The sequence below is a fragment of the Pseudorasbora parva genome, chromosome 13 (genome assembly GCF_024679245.1).
Source record: "Pseudorasbora parva isolate DD20220531a chromosome 13, ASM2467924v1, whole genome shotgun sequence".
Classification (NCBI taxonomy): Eukaryota; Metazoa; Chordata; class Actinopteri; order Cypriniformes; family Gobionidae; genus Pseudorasbora; species Pseudorasbora parva.
In genome coordinates, this window is record NC_090184.1 from 32,802,667 (window position 1) to 32,817,942 (window position 15,276).

At 37.2% G+C, this 15,276-nt stretch overlaps 1 protein-coding gene across 3 annotated transcripts in view; it reads left to right on the forward strand.

The window, feature by feature from the left end:
* sema6bb (sema domain, transmembrane domain (TM), and cytoplasmic domain, (semaphorin) 6Bb) overlaps window positions 1-15,276 on the forward strand; it is a 140,181-nt gene that overhangs the window by 97,558 nt on the left and 27,347 nt on the right. For all 3 annotated transcript variants that reach the window (XM_067414005.1, XM_067414003.1, XM_067414004.1), the window contains exons 7-10: window positions 167-257; window positions 820-939; window positions 3,032-3,120; window positions 4,459-4,676. In XM_067414005.1, coding sequence (XP_067270106.1) covers window positions 167-257; window positions 820-939; window positions 3,032-3,120; window positions 4,459-4,676 — 518 coding nt within the window. The remainder of the gene's footprint in view (window positions 1-166; window positions 258-819; window positions 940-3,031; window positions 3,121-4,458; window positions 4,677-15,276) is intronic.

Here is a 15,276-nt window from a genome sequence, read left to right on the forward strand (position 1 = left end):
TCTGTTATTCCTTCGCTATTTCTCTCTTTCTGCTTTTGTGATAGCTAACTTTACATTTCAGAGGATAACATTTGTTTTAATAGCATTAGTTTTTCACCTACCTTCTGTGTATTGGGCATTTTGTCTCTAATTAATGAATGTGTTTTATGTGTGTGTGTGTATGCAGGGAGACACACTTGAGATGGTGGGTGACACCGTCAGTGGGATGGCTAGATGTCCATATGACCCGAAACATGCCAACGTGGCCCTTTTTGCAGGTGAGACTCTGTCACCATATTCTATTGCCTTCTGCATTAACACAACGTGCATGTTTACAACCGTCCTTGCATATTGCAGGACTATATATAGATATACAGCACGGTAATGCTGATGTCCCTGCTGTTATTCTTTAACTTAATTACATGTCGGTCTATGAACAATATTTATGTCTATCTCTCACTCTAATCATGCACATATGCTGTCTAGCACATTCCCTGCACGGCATTATGGCTATACTGCTTCCTGCCTGGACGAACCTAAAGGAAATTAATTTTGTGGAAAAAAATGTTTCGTATATGAAGATGCATTACACTGACAAAAGTATATTAAGAGCATATTTTTAGTCTGTAATGCAGCGCTGATCCATCAAAGAAGGCAAGGCAGATAAACAACTAAAAATTACTGTTATTTTATCAATTTACCATCTAATGTGCATAACTCTGATACATGAAATATATATTCTGCTGCAGAAAGGGAATTATATATTATATTATATCCACATATATCTCTATATGTTGTTATTGAGAGATATTTTATATAGTTTGTTTGCTGTTTTTACAGAAGGGAATCTCTACACTGCCACAGTGACTGATTTTCTGGCCATCGATGCCGTGATCTACAGGAGTCTGGGGGACAATCCTGCCCTGCGAACGGTGAAACATGACTCCAAATGGTTTAGAGGTAATGAAGACGTCAAATGTTAGTTGACAGGAAGCCGTGCAGAGTCAGCACGCGGATTTAATATTAATGCTGTTTGTGTATGTATAATTTGTGCGAGAGAGAGAGAGAGAGTTAAGTGTATTAATGCAGGTGTCATGTTAGTTGTTAAAAAGCATTTTTCACTTGCATGACTTAACTGTTCCAAAACCTAGTGAGCTGACTTATTACCTACTGCATAAATAGGCAACTGCTTACTAAGACATCCTCTTAACTATCGTGTGTGTGTATGTGTATGTGTGTGTGTATATAGTAAAGATCTCTTTACTATATATACATACATACATACATACATGCATACACACACACACACACACACACACACACACACACACACACACACACACACACACACACGCCGTGTTAATTACATGTGTATATGGTGTATATACACACACACACACACACACACACACACACATATATAAGGGTTGTCAAAAATTATGTGTTAATTTCTTTTTTTCGTTCACACATTGAAAATGTACAAAATAAATGCAGCATAGTATATGATAGAGTATATGATTATGCTGTTTGGGTTCCATGACATCTCAAGAGAACACTGTTCGGCACGCTGTCTGAGAAGTGTCTCTCTGTGAACACACACCCGAAATGTGCACCTCTTTTAAGACTGTTCTTACAAGGATGCTAAGAAAACAAGCATTTTGTCATGATTTTGTATGTTATTTCCCGGTTTAAACGCGATAAGACGCAAAAGAGAACTCGTTACTATCTCACTATCTGTGAAGACTCTGTGAACATCGTAACAAAATCATGACAAAATGCTAGTTGTTCTAAGTATCCTTGTAAGCACAGTCTTAAAAGAGGTAAAAGATTGTCTGGCTATCACCAGACCAAGCTTAATTTAAGATTGAACATTGGTCTCGGGAGTCTGCTCTGTATTTTCTACTGCACAAGAGGTGTGATCAATGAACATTATTCAAATGACTCAATGCAATTCGATAGTCCTTCAACCAATCAGACCACAAGAGGCATGATCAACAGGCAACGACCACTGATCTATATAAATTATATAAATTCTCTATATAGATCAGTGGCAACGACCCATTGCTTCTCTATCCGTCATCGTGTTAAACCCACCAATAGGTGGATAAGCCAGTCTGTGATTAGTTCTCGCAAAAGTGTAACAGAAGCAGTAGAGATGAATGTACGGGTTTTCCAGGGTTAAATCAAATCATCGACAGATTAGGCTGGGTTTACCCAGTCTAGGTAAAATGTCTAAAATGAACCTAAAGAGAGAACCATATGCGTTTCAGATCCTCGTCAGTGAATCAGGTCTTAAAGCGACATCAGTCAATATACAGTCTGTGTCGTTAATGTTAATAAAAAAAATCAACTCTTGAATCAAATCAAGTCTGAATAACTTTTGTAGGTTTAATAAGGATTAATCTACATTTAATTTATACAGTGAGGAATATGCAGTTATTTTACATTTGATTACTTTATTAAATTAATGATATGCATACAATGTATATAACAGCTCAGGCAAGAAATACTACATAAATTAAATAAAGTATCAATAAAACAGATCAGTGAAATATTTAATTAGATTTTTATCAAATAAAATAAAACATTTATCTCTCCTCATCTTCCATCTTGGATTTATTTTTCACTAAGGTTGTCACTGCATTTTGGGGTAGACATCTCGTTTTGAAGTAGAGCATTAATGTCAGGGTCGATAAGGCTTTCTAAGGATCCACATCTGAGTCAGCAGCCAACTTGATGCCAAACTCCACCCCCTCTTCCCATCTTCCTTTGCTCCTATGGTCTGTGGCCTGATGCGATCCCTACCTGATGCAGCAGAAAGCACATCTGTGTCCTGACTCAAACTCCCTCCTGCTGTCCTGGGTCACTTCCTGTCCCAAAACGCCCTCACTTTCCTTTTTTTATTTTTTATGAGCTAATGGCCCTATTGGAAAGCAGCCTGTACTTCAACACTATAGTTCTGCTTCTGAAAATCATGTGATCTGAGAGAGCAGTAAAGTGTCCTAAAGACGAAGTTCTAATGGTTTGGTCCTGGTTGATCTTTCTGTTTCAGAGCCGTACTTTGTGAATGCTGTGGAATGGGGGCCGCATGTCTACTTCTTTTTCAGAGAGATGGCCATGGAGTTCAACTACTTGGAGAAGGTGAGAGGATGGTAGAGCACAAGTCTCAGGTTTTCATAATGAGAAAAAGTCCCCACTATTGTCACATGTTTCTTCTAGAGCTTCATAAGACACCTAAACAGTGCCAGTCTGCACTCAGAAGGCATATTCTATTTCTATTCACTCTTAAAATGTAAAGTTATTTATTGGCATTTATGGTTCTATGGAAACCCTTAACATCCATTTGACTTTTTCATTGGACAAAAGGTTATTTATAGTGGGAAAAGTGTTCTTTAGATTTTATTAAATGGTTCCTTGTTCACTGAAAGGTTCTTTGGATAACCCACAATGGTTCTTCCATGGCATCACCTGCAAAAAAACCCTTTTGGAACCTTTTTTTTTAAAGAGTGTATCAGTTCTCCCAAGAACAAAGGATTTGGGCTATGATATTCACATTCATTTGATAGCTCTTTACTCTTATCTCTTTACTCTTTACTCTTTTGATAGCTCTTTACCCTTACTCTTATATATCAACTTTTTTCTGTTTTGTTGTCTCATAAGGAATTTTAGTCTCGTTCATCATGCTTAAGATACCAATATCTTGGTTTTATGATAAAATGAATATCTTGAATGCAACGTTAGTTAGTTTGGATGAAACATCTGACGAAAGTATAAATATAAAAAAAGAGAAAATATGAGTAAAACCTTCCTGTGGGATCGGTGGAGAAAGATCAGGGAAAAAATAGAGTAATCTGAAATTGTGTTACCGACTGTCCAGTCTGGCAATATTATTCAAATGTCAATACTATCTACTCTATTTCCAGTCAGAGTGCAGTATGACCTTTTCCCTGTTTTTGTGCTGAATGTTTAATTTAATAATCATACCCTATAAAGCCGTCTTGAGTGTAATTTAGTCACACAGAAGGTTTTTTTTCTGTTGTTGTTTTTCAGGGCAACTGAAATACCATCCGTAATATAATTTACTGAAAACTGAGAAAAACACATCGACAGATTAACAAGGGTTCCTTTTATGTGCGAATTAGCAATGCAAGACTTCTGCAAGAACAGAATTGTGCTCGCGCAAGCATTTTATACTGCTGGACCTCGAGGAGAACAAAAACCCACTGTACTTTGGATTCAGCTCTGTTGAAATCACTTGCCGAAACCGTTTTAGAGAATGCTGACATTTTCATGAATGAATTTATATTAGCTTACCCATTTTACACAGACTAGCTACTCTCCGAAATCTTCTTAAAATCCACAAGGATTAAAAGATTTGGGGCTTTTTGGAAAGGGTACAGTACTGTTTGATGTGTGTATTATCAAATGCTTAAAATTCATAATTAATATGCAAGTTAATTTCATTTTCTATGACCTCAGGTGGTTGTCTCTCGTGTTGCACGCGTGTGCAAAACCGATCTGGGCGGTTCGCAGCGTGTCCTTGAAAAGCAGTGGACATCATTCCTGAAAGCTCGGCTGAACTGCTCAATCCCGGGAGACTCGCACTTCTACTTCAACCTTCTGCATTCCACCAGTCCCATCATCCGCATGCACGGCAGGGATATCATCCTCGCTGTATTCTCCACACCCTCCAACAGGTGAGTCACAGCCTTTACGTACAAGCACTGACAAAACAGTTTCTCACCAGCAGTCAAGAAACGAGAAAAGAACCACCCACGATGCATATTGCTCACAAAAATGGCAAGGACTGGCTGATATTACTAGCTTCTTTCTGATTGGCTGGCTTCCAGTTCCAAGAGTCAGGGTGCACTGGTCTGTATCAATCTGCTACTGCGAAAAGTTGTATTTTCAAGTTTTTAGGCTCCTACAATAAGCTTTTCTGCAAAAGAGCACAGGATTTACCAACGTTTGATAGGAATCAATCTTTGAAAGATTTTGTTGGAAACTCCTAATGGCACATACTGTAAATTACTTTTCACAAGTTTGGGGTCAGTAGATTTAAAAAAAGAAAAGAAAAAGAAATTCAGATTTTTATTCAGCAAGGGTGTATTCAACTGTAATCAGTAAGTGACAGTAATTAAGTAAATTCAGTTGTTTTTGAACTTTCTATTCACGACAGAATTATATATATATATATAATGACATGACTTTACTGTTCCAAAACCTAGTGAACTGACTTGTTGCCGACTGTCTAAATAGGCAACTGCCTACTAAGACAGCCTCTTAACTATCGTGAGTGTTTTATATATAACTATATATATAAAAATATACATACATATATATATATATATATATATATATATATATATATATATATATATATATATATACACACACACACACACGTCTGGTTCACTATCTTTGTGGGGACTCTCCATAGTCGTAATGGTTTTTATACTGTACAAACTGTACATTCTATCCCCTTACACTGCCCCTACCTCTAAACCTACCCCTCACAGGAAACATTCTGCATTTTTACTTTCTCAAAAAACTCATCCTGTTTGATTTATAAGCCTTTTGAAAAGTGGGAACCGCTGGCTGGTTCCCACAATGTAGGTGATCTCATCATTTTACTATCCTTATGGGGACATTTGGTCCCCACAATGTAATATAAACAAGGACACACACACACACGTGATAGTTAAGAGGATGTCTTAGGAGGTAGTTGCCTGTTTAGGCAGTGGCCGATCAGTCAGCTCACTAGGTTTTGGAACTGTTAGAAACCGCTTTTTAACAACTAACATGGCACCTGCATTAATACACTTAACTCTCTCGCGCACAAATTATACATACACAAACAGCATTAATATTACTTCTGCGTGCTGATTCTGCATGTCCTCCCCTTCCTGTCAACTAACGTGTATATAATATAATTTCACCTTTTTCACAAAAATATTAAACAGCCCAGCTGTTTTTAACATTGATTATAAGTAATGTTACTGAAGCACCAAACCATCATATTAGATGATTTTTAAAGGATTATGTGACTGAAGACTGGAGTAATGATGCTGAAAATTCAGCTTTGCCACCAGAGGAATAAATTACATTTTAAACAATATTCAAATAGAAAATAGTTAGTATAATTATATTTCACAATATTACAGTTTTTTTTATCAAATGGATACAGCCATGGTGAGCATAAGAGGCTTCTTTCAAAAATATTAACAAATCCTACCGACCTCAAACTTTTGAATGACACAAAAAAACATCCACCCTGTTTTGAAAAAAAGGAAGAAAAGAACCTGTTACATATTGAATAGAATATGTGACCTCTTTCTGACAAAGTGGGCAGCCCTTGAATGGAATAAGCTGCGATGTAGACCTTTACACTGAAAGTGTGGCTAAAGAAGACTAAGAACCACCCGATTCCAACCAGACTGAATCTCGAGAGATAAACTCCCAAATATAGTGCATTAGCAGCCTCATTGATAGACAGTTGAGCTGGAAATATCACAGGCTGGTGGCAACAGCGGAGCATTGGGAGAAACGGGTACAATCGCTCTGGGTTTAGGTCGTCCTGTGGGATTGTTGGTGAAAAACCACTGAATATAGAACACTGGTGCGACACTGCAGGGAATATTATTGCAGGTTTTAATGGCATGTAGAGAGGCGCTGCGAGAGAACGGGAGGGGGAGAGGTGGAGATTGATGTATGAATGAGGAATGGGATTGACGTGGGGAGATGTACACATGCTGACAGGCTGTCACCAAGATGTCACACTTAGAGAGGAAAGCAACAACAAAACATATATTTTTGGGATCAGGGAGCAAGTGCATGTTTTGACAGAGTTTGCTGGAAATAATTACAGGAAAGAATGTGAGAATGCAAAAAGAGGGAGTACTGTCAAGAGGATGAGAGTTAAGATGCTGAAAGAGTCATTACTATGAGAGGAAATGAAGAGAAGAGAAAATTGAGAGAAAATGGTTCATGTATGCACATAGCTGGTGTGTGAGTGTGTGTGTGTGTGTATGTGTGTGTGCGTGTGTGTGTGCGTGTGTGTGTGCGTGTGTGTGTGTGAGTGAGTGATCAAGGTCTGAGTGACTGCTTTTTTTCACCCAAAAATTGTTATTTTAAAAATGGAATGCTCATCAAGGCTGCATTTATTTGTTCAGTAATATTGTGATATATATTTTAAATTTGATAAATATATATTTTTGCTTTATATATTTTAAGAGTACGTTTAACAAATTTATTAAATCATTAATGTTTTAAAATATTTACTTTGAGTGAGCATTAGATGACTGCAAAGGCCATCTAATTGTAATGATCTATAATGATTACAATGATTTTTTTTGTGAAAGTGAATAATGACTTAAAGTCAAATCTGACTCTACATCAGCCGATTCGTTTAATATCTTGTTGAACTATGTCCTCAGTGTGTGTAAGAGCGTGCATGATTGGTAATATTTAATGAGACCTGTGTGCGACAAATGAAGAGCAACAGAGCACCCTCTGAATGATGGAAGAAGGGCAGGACTCCCAGCATGCAAATGTGTATTTATGTCAGAGCAGGGGCCAAACCACAGCAAATGCCAAGTCTAATAACATCTCAGCCTGCTAATGGCTGCTCTGGGGGAGTCGAGAAGGGAAGAGAAAAAATATAAAGGATGAGTCTATGTGGGATGGGGGATACTCAAGGACGACTGAGTGAGGCGGTCAATAATAGCCCACGTCTTCCCCCCACCTCTCCTTCACAAGAGTTAAAAACGGTTTTATCAACTGGCTCTTACATGTCAGGGTTCCTCTCCTCTTATCCTGAGGGCATGGATCCACGGCGGGCTCAGTAAGAGTTGGAGCACCGAGGTGCAGTGGCAGGGAGCGTCCAGCTGTAAAAGCATTCCCGTATGCAGCTGCAGTCCTCTATAAACAGCGCAGGGGGCTTCGCTAGCTTGCTGGGAGGATGTGTGGTCTGTTAAAGAGCTCTCAGACAAATTGCCAGGACCGGTTATTGCGTGGCAGATGCAGCAGCAGGGGAGGACTATGGGAATGAGAGAATCGCATGTTGGGATGTGGTTGAGATGGGTATAAGTATTATGGGAAGGACGGTAATAAAGTGCAGATTGTCTAGAAAGTGGTGACTCATGCTGAATGAAGAGTGGTTACAGGACTCTTCTGAGGATTTTAAACATTTTGCTGGTTTCTCATAAATGCTGATTATTTTTACATAAGCAAGTTTAAATTCGAAATCTTACTTTAAATATTCATGTAGTTCTTCCCAAATAAGGCAAGCCCAGCATTGCTATTACTATTGCTCATACTTATAGGGATTTGAATGAATAACTTGATTTGTAATCTTATGTACTGTAGTCTTGTACTTCTAATTTTCATATACAGTTGATACATTTGGTGTTGGTAAGATTTTGTAATGTTTATGCTCACCATGGCATGTATTTGATCACAATACAGTAAAAACAATAATACTGTGAAATATTACTCGCATTTAAATGAACTGATTTCTGATTTACATAACTTGAATTTTTAGTAGTTATTACTTCAGAAATCAATATTCTGATTTAATATGCTAATCTAATATGCTGATTTGATTCTCAAGAAACTTTTTTTTTGTTGAAATTTTCAGGCATCTTTGATGAATAGAAAATTCAAAATTCAAATGAAATATAATTTTTTATATATATAAAAATCTTCATGGTTACTTTTGATTAATTTAAAGTGCCCTTGTTTAAAACCACAATATGAAATTTTTCACTGATAAAGGTCGCTTATTCAAAAAATAGGTGTAACTTGATGACGGCATGATTTCGTGGAGCTTTTATTACGCAGACGATATGTGGGGTAAAGCAGCGCTGTTTTATCATATTAGATGCATTATTTGAGTGTGTTGAACGTTATATTGTAATGCTTCTCTGTATGTTTGCTACTATGAGACCCTTGTTGCACACTGCAGTGAGCTAGATCGATATTAGGCATGGTAAACATGGTACTCGCAGCAAATCAAGAAATCAAGATTTAAGCTATAACACTGTGTTGAGCTATATAACAATGATTAGTTTTCTTGGGATGAATATATGCTCATCTGCCTAATAAATCACACAATATATTAAAGAATCTTTAGTGTTTCCACGGAAATCAAGGGTAACGTGGGTATGATGTCATTGATAGGCAACGCCTGGACATGGTCCGTGTCTTGGTTAAAATTGCTTATTTCTCTGGATTTAAACATTCTTGGAAACATTTGGAATAATGTAAGTACATGAGTCAACAAACTCTATAACATTGTTTTAGAGTTTTTTGGAGAATTTAATCCTTACATATTTTGCCTTTAAAGGTGTCATGAACTGGCTTTTTTCATTTTTTTTATACTGTTGTCTGAGGTCAACTAATGATGTTTGTGTGGTTTTTACATTCAAAAACATCATAACTAATAAGTAATAGGCTATTTTCTACACTGGTTTTGAGGCTCTCTTCTAAACGCTGGGTTTTGATGGGCGTGCCGCACTGGAGACTTGGAAGTAAATGCCCACGGCTAGGATTGGATAAGATTTGCATATTAAATGAGCTCAAGCTCCCCTCAGTCCCCTGTCAGTTCAGTTCACGAAGGAGAGGGGAGGGATCAACCAGAATGATTCTCTCGATCACAGGGCTCGTAAACGTCTTTATCAAACAACAAACACAATGATTTATTTCTCATCGACCCACGATTGATTGGACTATTATTTTTTATATTACACATAGCCCGCAAGATCGGACAATACAAGCACGAACGCACACACACAGCCGCCCTTCAGATGTCGAATAGGTAGAGAGAATGGCATACATCAAGAACGGAATATTAAGAGATTCATCGGCCTGCCGGGCTTTGCGAGCCCTGGCCCATACGTGTCTGAGTCCAGCGTGCTAAAGTTATGCTCTGTTAGACACGTACACATAAGCAAAACGATCTATAACAATGCAGTACTATTATATATAAAAACACGTTTTACTCACATAAGTGTGTTGCACCATTCCTGTCAGATCCAAATCCAGCATCGACCGGAGATTTGTTTACAAGCGATTCCACAGTGAAATTAAGTGAACATGTCTGTGAGCTGGAACTTCATTAAAAATAAAGTTTAACCACACATTCCTAATATTAGGATCCGAGGGAACCTTATGCAGCGACTGTGTTCTTCCACAACCAGTAATAGCGCAGTGTCTTGCTATCTTCTTCAGCTTGTTTATTGCTGCTGCTTGCGTGATCCCATGAGTCGGTAGGCGGGGCTAATGAACTTCACGCGCTTATTATTCTGTAGAGGCGGTGTTTCGTCACGCACTGACGTCAGTAGAAGAACAAGAGCGTTTTCTTTCTATAAAAGCTTTTCTTTGACTAACAAGGACATTTTCAGCTCTGAAACTTACAGGATAATCTTAGATTACCAAGACCTTTTATATATCAAAAGCTTAAGGGAAAGTTGATTTCTCAATTGATCACCCCTTTAATAAAGGTTTTACTGACCCTCAAACGTTCAAAGTTTAAGGAGGGGGTTTGTTTAGGTTATTATTGTATTCTCTATTGAATAATGTTTTTAATTCCATCTGGAGGAAATTTATGGGAAAAAAAACATTTCCAGAAACCAAGATTGGAAAAAAGGATTCATTATTTCTCTCCTTTATACCTTGCTGTATAAAGCATTAATGCATAGATAGTTTCACTTTTTTGTGCACATGACTAGTAGAAAATGGGGAATTTGCTTCACTCACACGAGCCCCACAGTTCATGGAGTCAACGCATGTGCTAGGGTGTTGAGGATGATTTCCAGGGCTTGCTGTGTGGTTGCTAGGAGTTTAGGATGGTTGTTTACAAGTTCAAGATAAAACTTAACTCACCTCCCAAGTGTCCTAGATATTTTTATCCCTAGACATGACTCGGATCATTCCTAGAAAGTACACTAGCATTCAAAAGAATTTGATTCTTTGGTGAATCAAATGTGTTCCAATAAAATATTAAAAAAGCTTTATGCATAGTAAGGATTTTCAGAATATTCTCTCTTCAGTAGAGCGGCTTGTCTCTCACAGAAACAGAACATGCGCGAGAGAGGTGTTTGCATCTCATTTGAGCTCCTGATGCTTCGAGGTGTGAGGCCGAGGCTCCAAGCAGGGCAGGTGAGAGGGAGTGAGATTGTTGTAAATGAGAGGCTGCAGGTGAGATCATCCTCTCAGTGGATCAGGGTGGATGCAGGAGGATGATGCTGAGTTCAGATTGAAGGGGGAAATGAAAAAGGCCCGAATCCGCTGGAGAGTCACATGCTCAGGTCTGAGGCAGCTGAGGGATATTTAAAGAGAGAGTGGAGACAGAGAGGGCTAACAAAGGTGAAGAGGAAAAACAGGAGCAACGGAGAAGGATTTTGACAGAGCTCCAAAGATGAGATATACAGAAAGAGACACAGAGGACCTTTTCTGTTTAAACTGGCAGACAGTACAGTAATTCAATCACATTTCCATTACTGATCTTTGTATTATATTTATAGTATACATTTGTTTAAAGTGATAGTTCACTCAAAAATAATAATTCTGACATCATTTACACAGCCTCATGTTGTTCCAAACTTTTCATCTTATGGAAAAAAAAAAATTCATGCTCCTTCCATAGCCAGTGCTGCAAAAAATTATATTCTTACTGTTGTTTTTTTTCTTCAGTTCAAATATATGAAAATCAAGATAAAGATAAAGAGCAACACTGCATAAAATATTAAGACTTGTTTTGAGAGAGTTTATCTTCATCATGAATATTTTAATGAGTATAGTTATAAACAAGTGAAAATTCTGCTGGTGCAGTAAAACTAAATACGAATCTCTGAAAACAAGTCTTAATATTTTTAGCTTTAAGACTCTTCTTAAATTTAGCTTGTTTTGCACTCACCATTTTTGGAAAATAATCTGCGGAAATAGGTTGATTAGAAATCTTTAACATTGATGTCCCTATTCAATATTCTGGTAAGTCAACTATACGCCAGTTTATTTGATTATTTACATTTAAAGTTTTAAAGATAAACAGTGTTGGAAAAGTTATTTTGGAAATGTGTAATAGGTTATAGAGTACAAGTTACCCTGTTTAAAATGTAATAATAGTGTAGCTATTTCAATTACTATTTTTAAACATTTAAACCTTACAATAGTAGTGTTCCATGCTGATTGCTATCAGTCTTTTAAAATCCTTTATCACCTGAATTAAGATTCTAATCATTTCATTTTAAAGCACAGCCACCACTTTTTATATTGTTCTGAGGTTAAATACAGATTAAAAATCATAAAAAACACAGTCGATACCATTTTAATAGTTGGCAAACATATTTTGCACTATTATATTTGCACCCTTTTCTGATTTCTGGATTAACTTGTTTTTAAATAATCAGGCAGCCCTGGAGCTCATTTTTATCACTTGCCATGGTGGCAGCTCTCAGACAGTTTTTAGCCTAAAGCTTCAGCACAAATGTGAATTGATGTAATTGGCAAATCAAAAGCCTAGAGATGGGGTTTTCAAACTGGGGTCCGGGGACCACCAGGGGTCCTCCAGAAGGTTCTAAGGGGTCCCCAGAAAATTGCAGAGAATTAAAAGACAAAGCAAAAAATGGATAGTCTATTTCTAACTGTTTCTCTCCTTGTTTGCCATATAAATACTTTCCAGATTGATTTGAATCTTTCTATGGAGTTTCTCACTATAGTCCCCTTTATCTTGCTTTGTGGGGTTGTAAGGCGATATTCTTACCGCAGTACGTGAGCAGCTTACATAGTTATTGTGAAAGTCGCTTATACAAATAATTTTTCATTGAAAAAGTTCTTCTTCAGGTTTATATCCAATATAGCCAATTTAAGTTTGGAAACAATGTTGCATTCATACTGTCACACTTGCTATTTATCTAACAGTTTAAATGTTTTTTCATACATAAAATATATAGATGGGTTTTAGGAAGGGGTCCCTCATAAAGTTAATCATATTTGGGGGTCCTTGGCATCATAAAGTTTGAAAACCCCTGGCCTAGAGGCATCGTGCATGCTTATCAAACAGGCAAATTAACAAGTTAATATTTTTCAACTAGTGCAGTCAATTGATAAAATAAATAAAAAACGAATTAATCACACAATTTTTCTGTTATCAATATTTATCACACCTAGCATTTACATTTTTAATCTATTTTGTTGTAATTTCATATTTAATCTCCAAATGAATATAGAAACAACATACAGTAGCATGTTTAAATAATTTATCTAACAGGTAGGAAATAAACAGAAATTGAATGCATTTATCAAACACTTATAAAATATAAATAAAATAGATTAATCTGTATTAAAGCTACAAAAGTATTTTGTTCTTTGATTATAAAAATAAGGTCATTTCTCTCTCTTTACGGTCATTTAAGACTTTAACTAATTTAAGGCTGTGCTTACGAGGATAGTCGACAAAGAGGACATTTTGACATACTTTTTTTGTGTTTTTGCCCATTCAAGAGCGAAAGAGAACTCAATGCGGCCGTGCGCTGTCTCTGTGCACAAGAGTGTGTGTGTCTGTCACACACCAGATTCACAAATGCACGCCAGTTAAATTCTTATTTTTATATCTTATCACACTTGAATGGTTTACTAACTCTTGAATGAAGGATAGCATGAATACTGTGACATATCCTTTTACAAAAAATATTCACCCCTTTGAAAAACCTTAGTAATCGTTAACATTTTCATAAGTAACTAATTTAATTACACCGATTTTTTTTTTCTCTCAGTTACTGTAATGGATTACCGTTCCATGTATTTTTGTAATGAAATTGGAAAACAGCGTTACTCCCCAACACTGAAAATACATTAGCAGAAATTGAGGTTTTACGGGTAATTGCCATGTAAACGGAATTATGGCTGTAAAAAAAAAACTGAACTATTAATAAAATGCATAAAAAACAAATAGTATATGGCCAAGTTATGATATTCTGTTTTAAAAAGAGAACGCCTTGTTCTGCCACTGCTGCAAGTTCAGTTCACCTGTCAGGCCTGTTGGAGGGTCTGCAGTGTGTCAGACTGATGACACTGATGATCAGGCTGATATAAGCCTAATGAGGTCTTGTCAGAAAATTGCCTAAATGCTGAAGCTGAACAGTTTGAATCCTTTCGGCGCTGTCAATCAGTAGGTCATTCTCAGCTCCTGTCTGGCCTATGCTTTCACACACGCACATAAAAACCCACTGCAACCAGTGGACATGTGGCAGATGTGTCCCACAATACTATTGGAGACAGCTGTTTATCCTTGCTTCTGCCCCTGAGCTTTACAGACACTCACATTAATTCCCTTCCAATCCCAGCAAGCCATACTCCTCAAGCACGCTTTACACTGACCACAAAGCCCAGATCACCATGGGTGATTTTTCCAGGTCAGCGTGGGTGTCACTGACATCCACTCTCTCCGAATCATTTGTTGAAGCCCATAGAATCCTGGGTGACAAACTTACTGAGTGCAGTCTGTTTTCAAAGCAGAAGGTTCTGCAAATGAGTTTTAGCACCAAGAAGTTTGTAAGAGCTATTAAGCTCAAGAGAGCGATGGAGAGGGAGAGAACGACTCACCTATGTCAAGGATGCATGAAAATACAGCTGTGTCTTGTACTTATAAAGTATGTCAGTGCCAGGAAATATGAAGAGGAAGTAGAGAAAGAGAGTGAGTGGGCGTAAACGAGAACTGAACTGACTCGCCCTGTATGACACTCTGTTCTCTCTTAAGAAGTCTTTAAGTGCTGAAAGCTGTCACTTCACCAGACACAAATCACTTCAGGACAGTTTAGAGAACGAAGCTCAGTGTTGCAGAAGGAGGAGAGAGATGCAATCACTATTTGGGTTTCCATTCATGTATTTTTATACACATTTTGAGATATTGCATGTAAGGAGAAACTGAGATGTGTAGGATTTACAACAGTTCTGCTCATGTTTACCTACCTCTAGCAGAATATGCAAGATATTATTAATTTTTACAAAGAAAGGAGGATCATAAAATTGCATGTTATTTCAAGTTATGTTTCACATCACAAATGTTTACATAGTTCACACTCTTAAAAATAAAAGTTATTTGAACAAATCCATCCATGTGACCTATCCATTGTCCTAAAGGTTTTATATAGTGGGAAAAGTTCTTTAAATTATGAAATTGTTCTTCACACTAAGAAACAATGGTTCATTTGAGAGCTATTCAATGGAAGTGTGTTTGGAGAACCCAAAATGGATCTTTAGGCAGCGCTGTGAAAACCTCCTTTTGAATGTATTTTT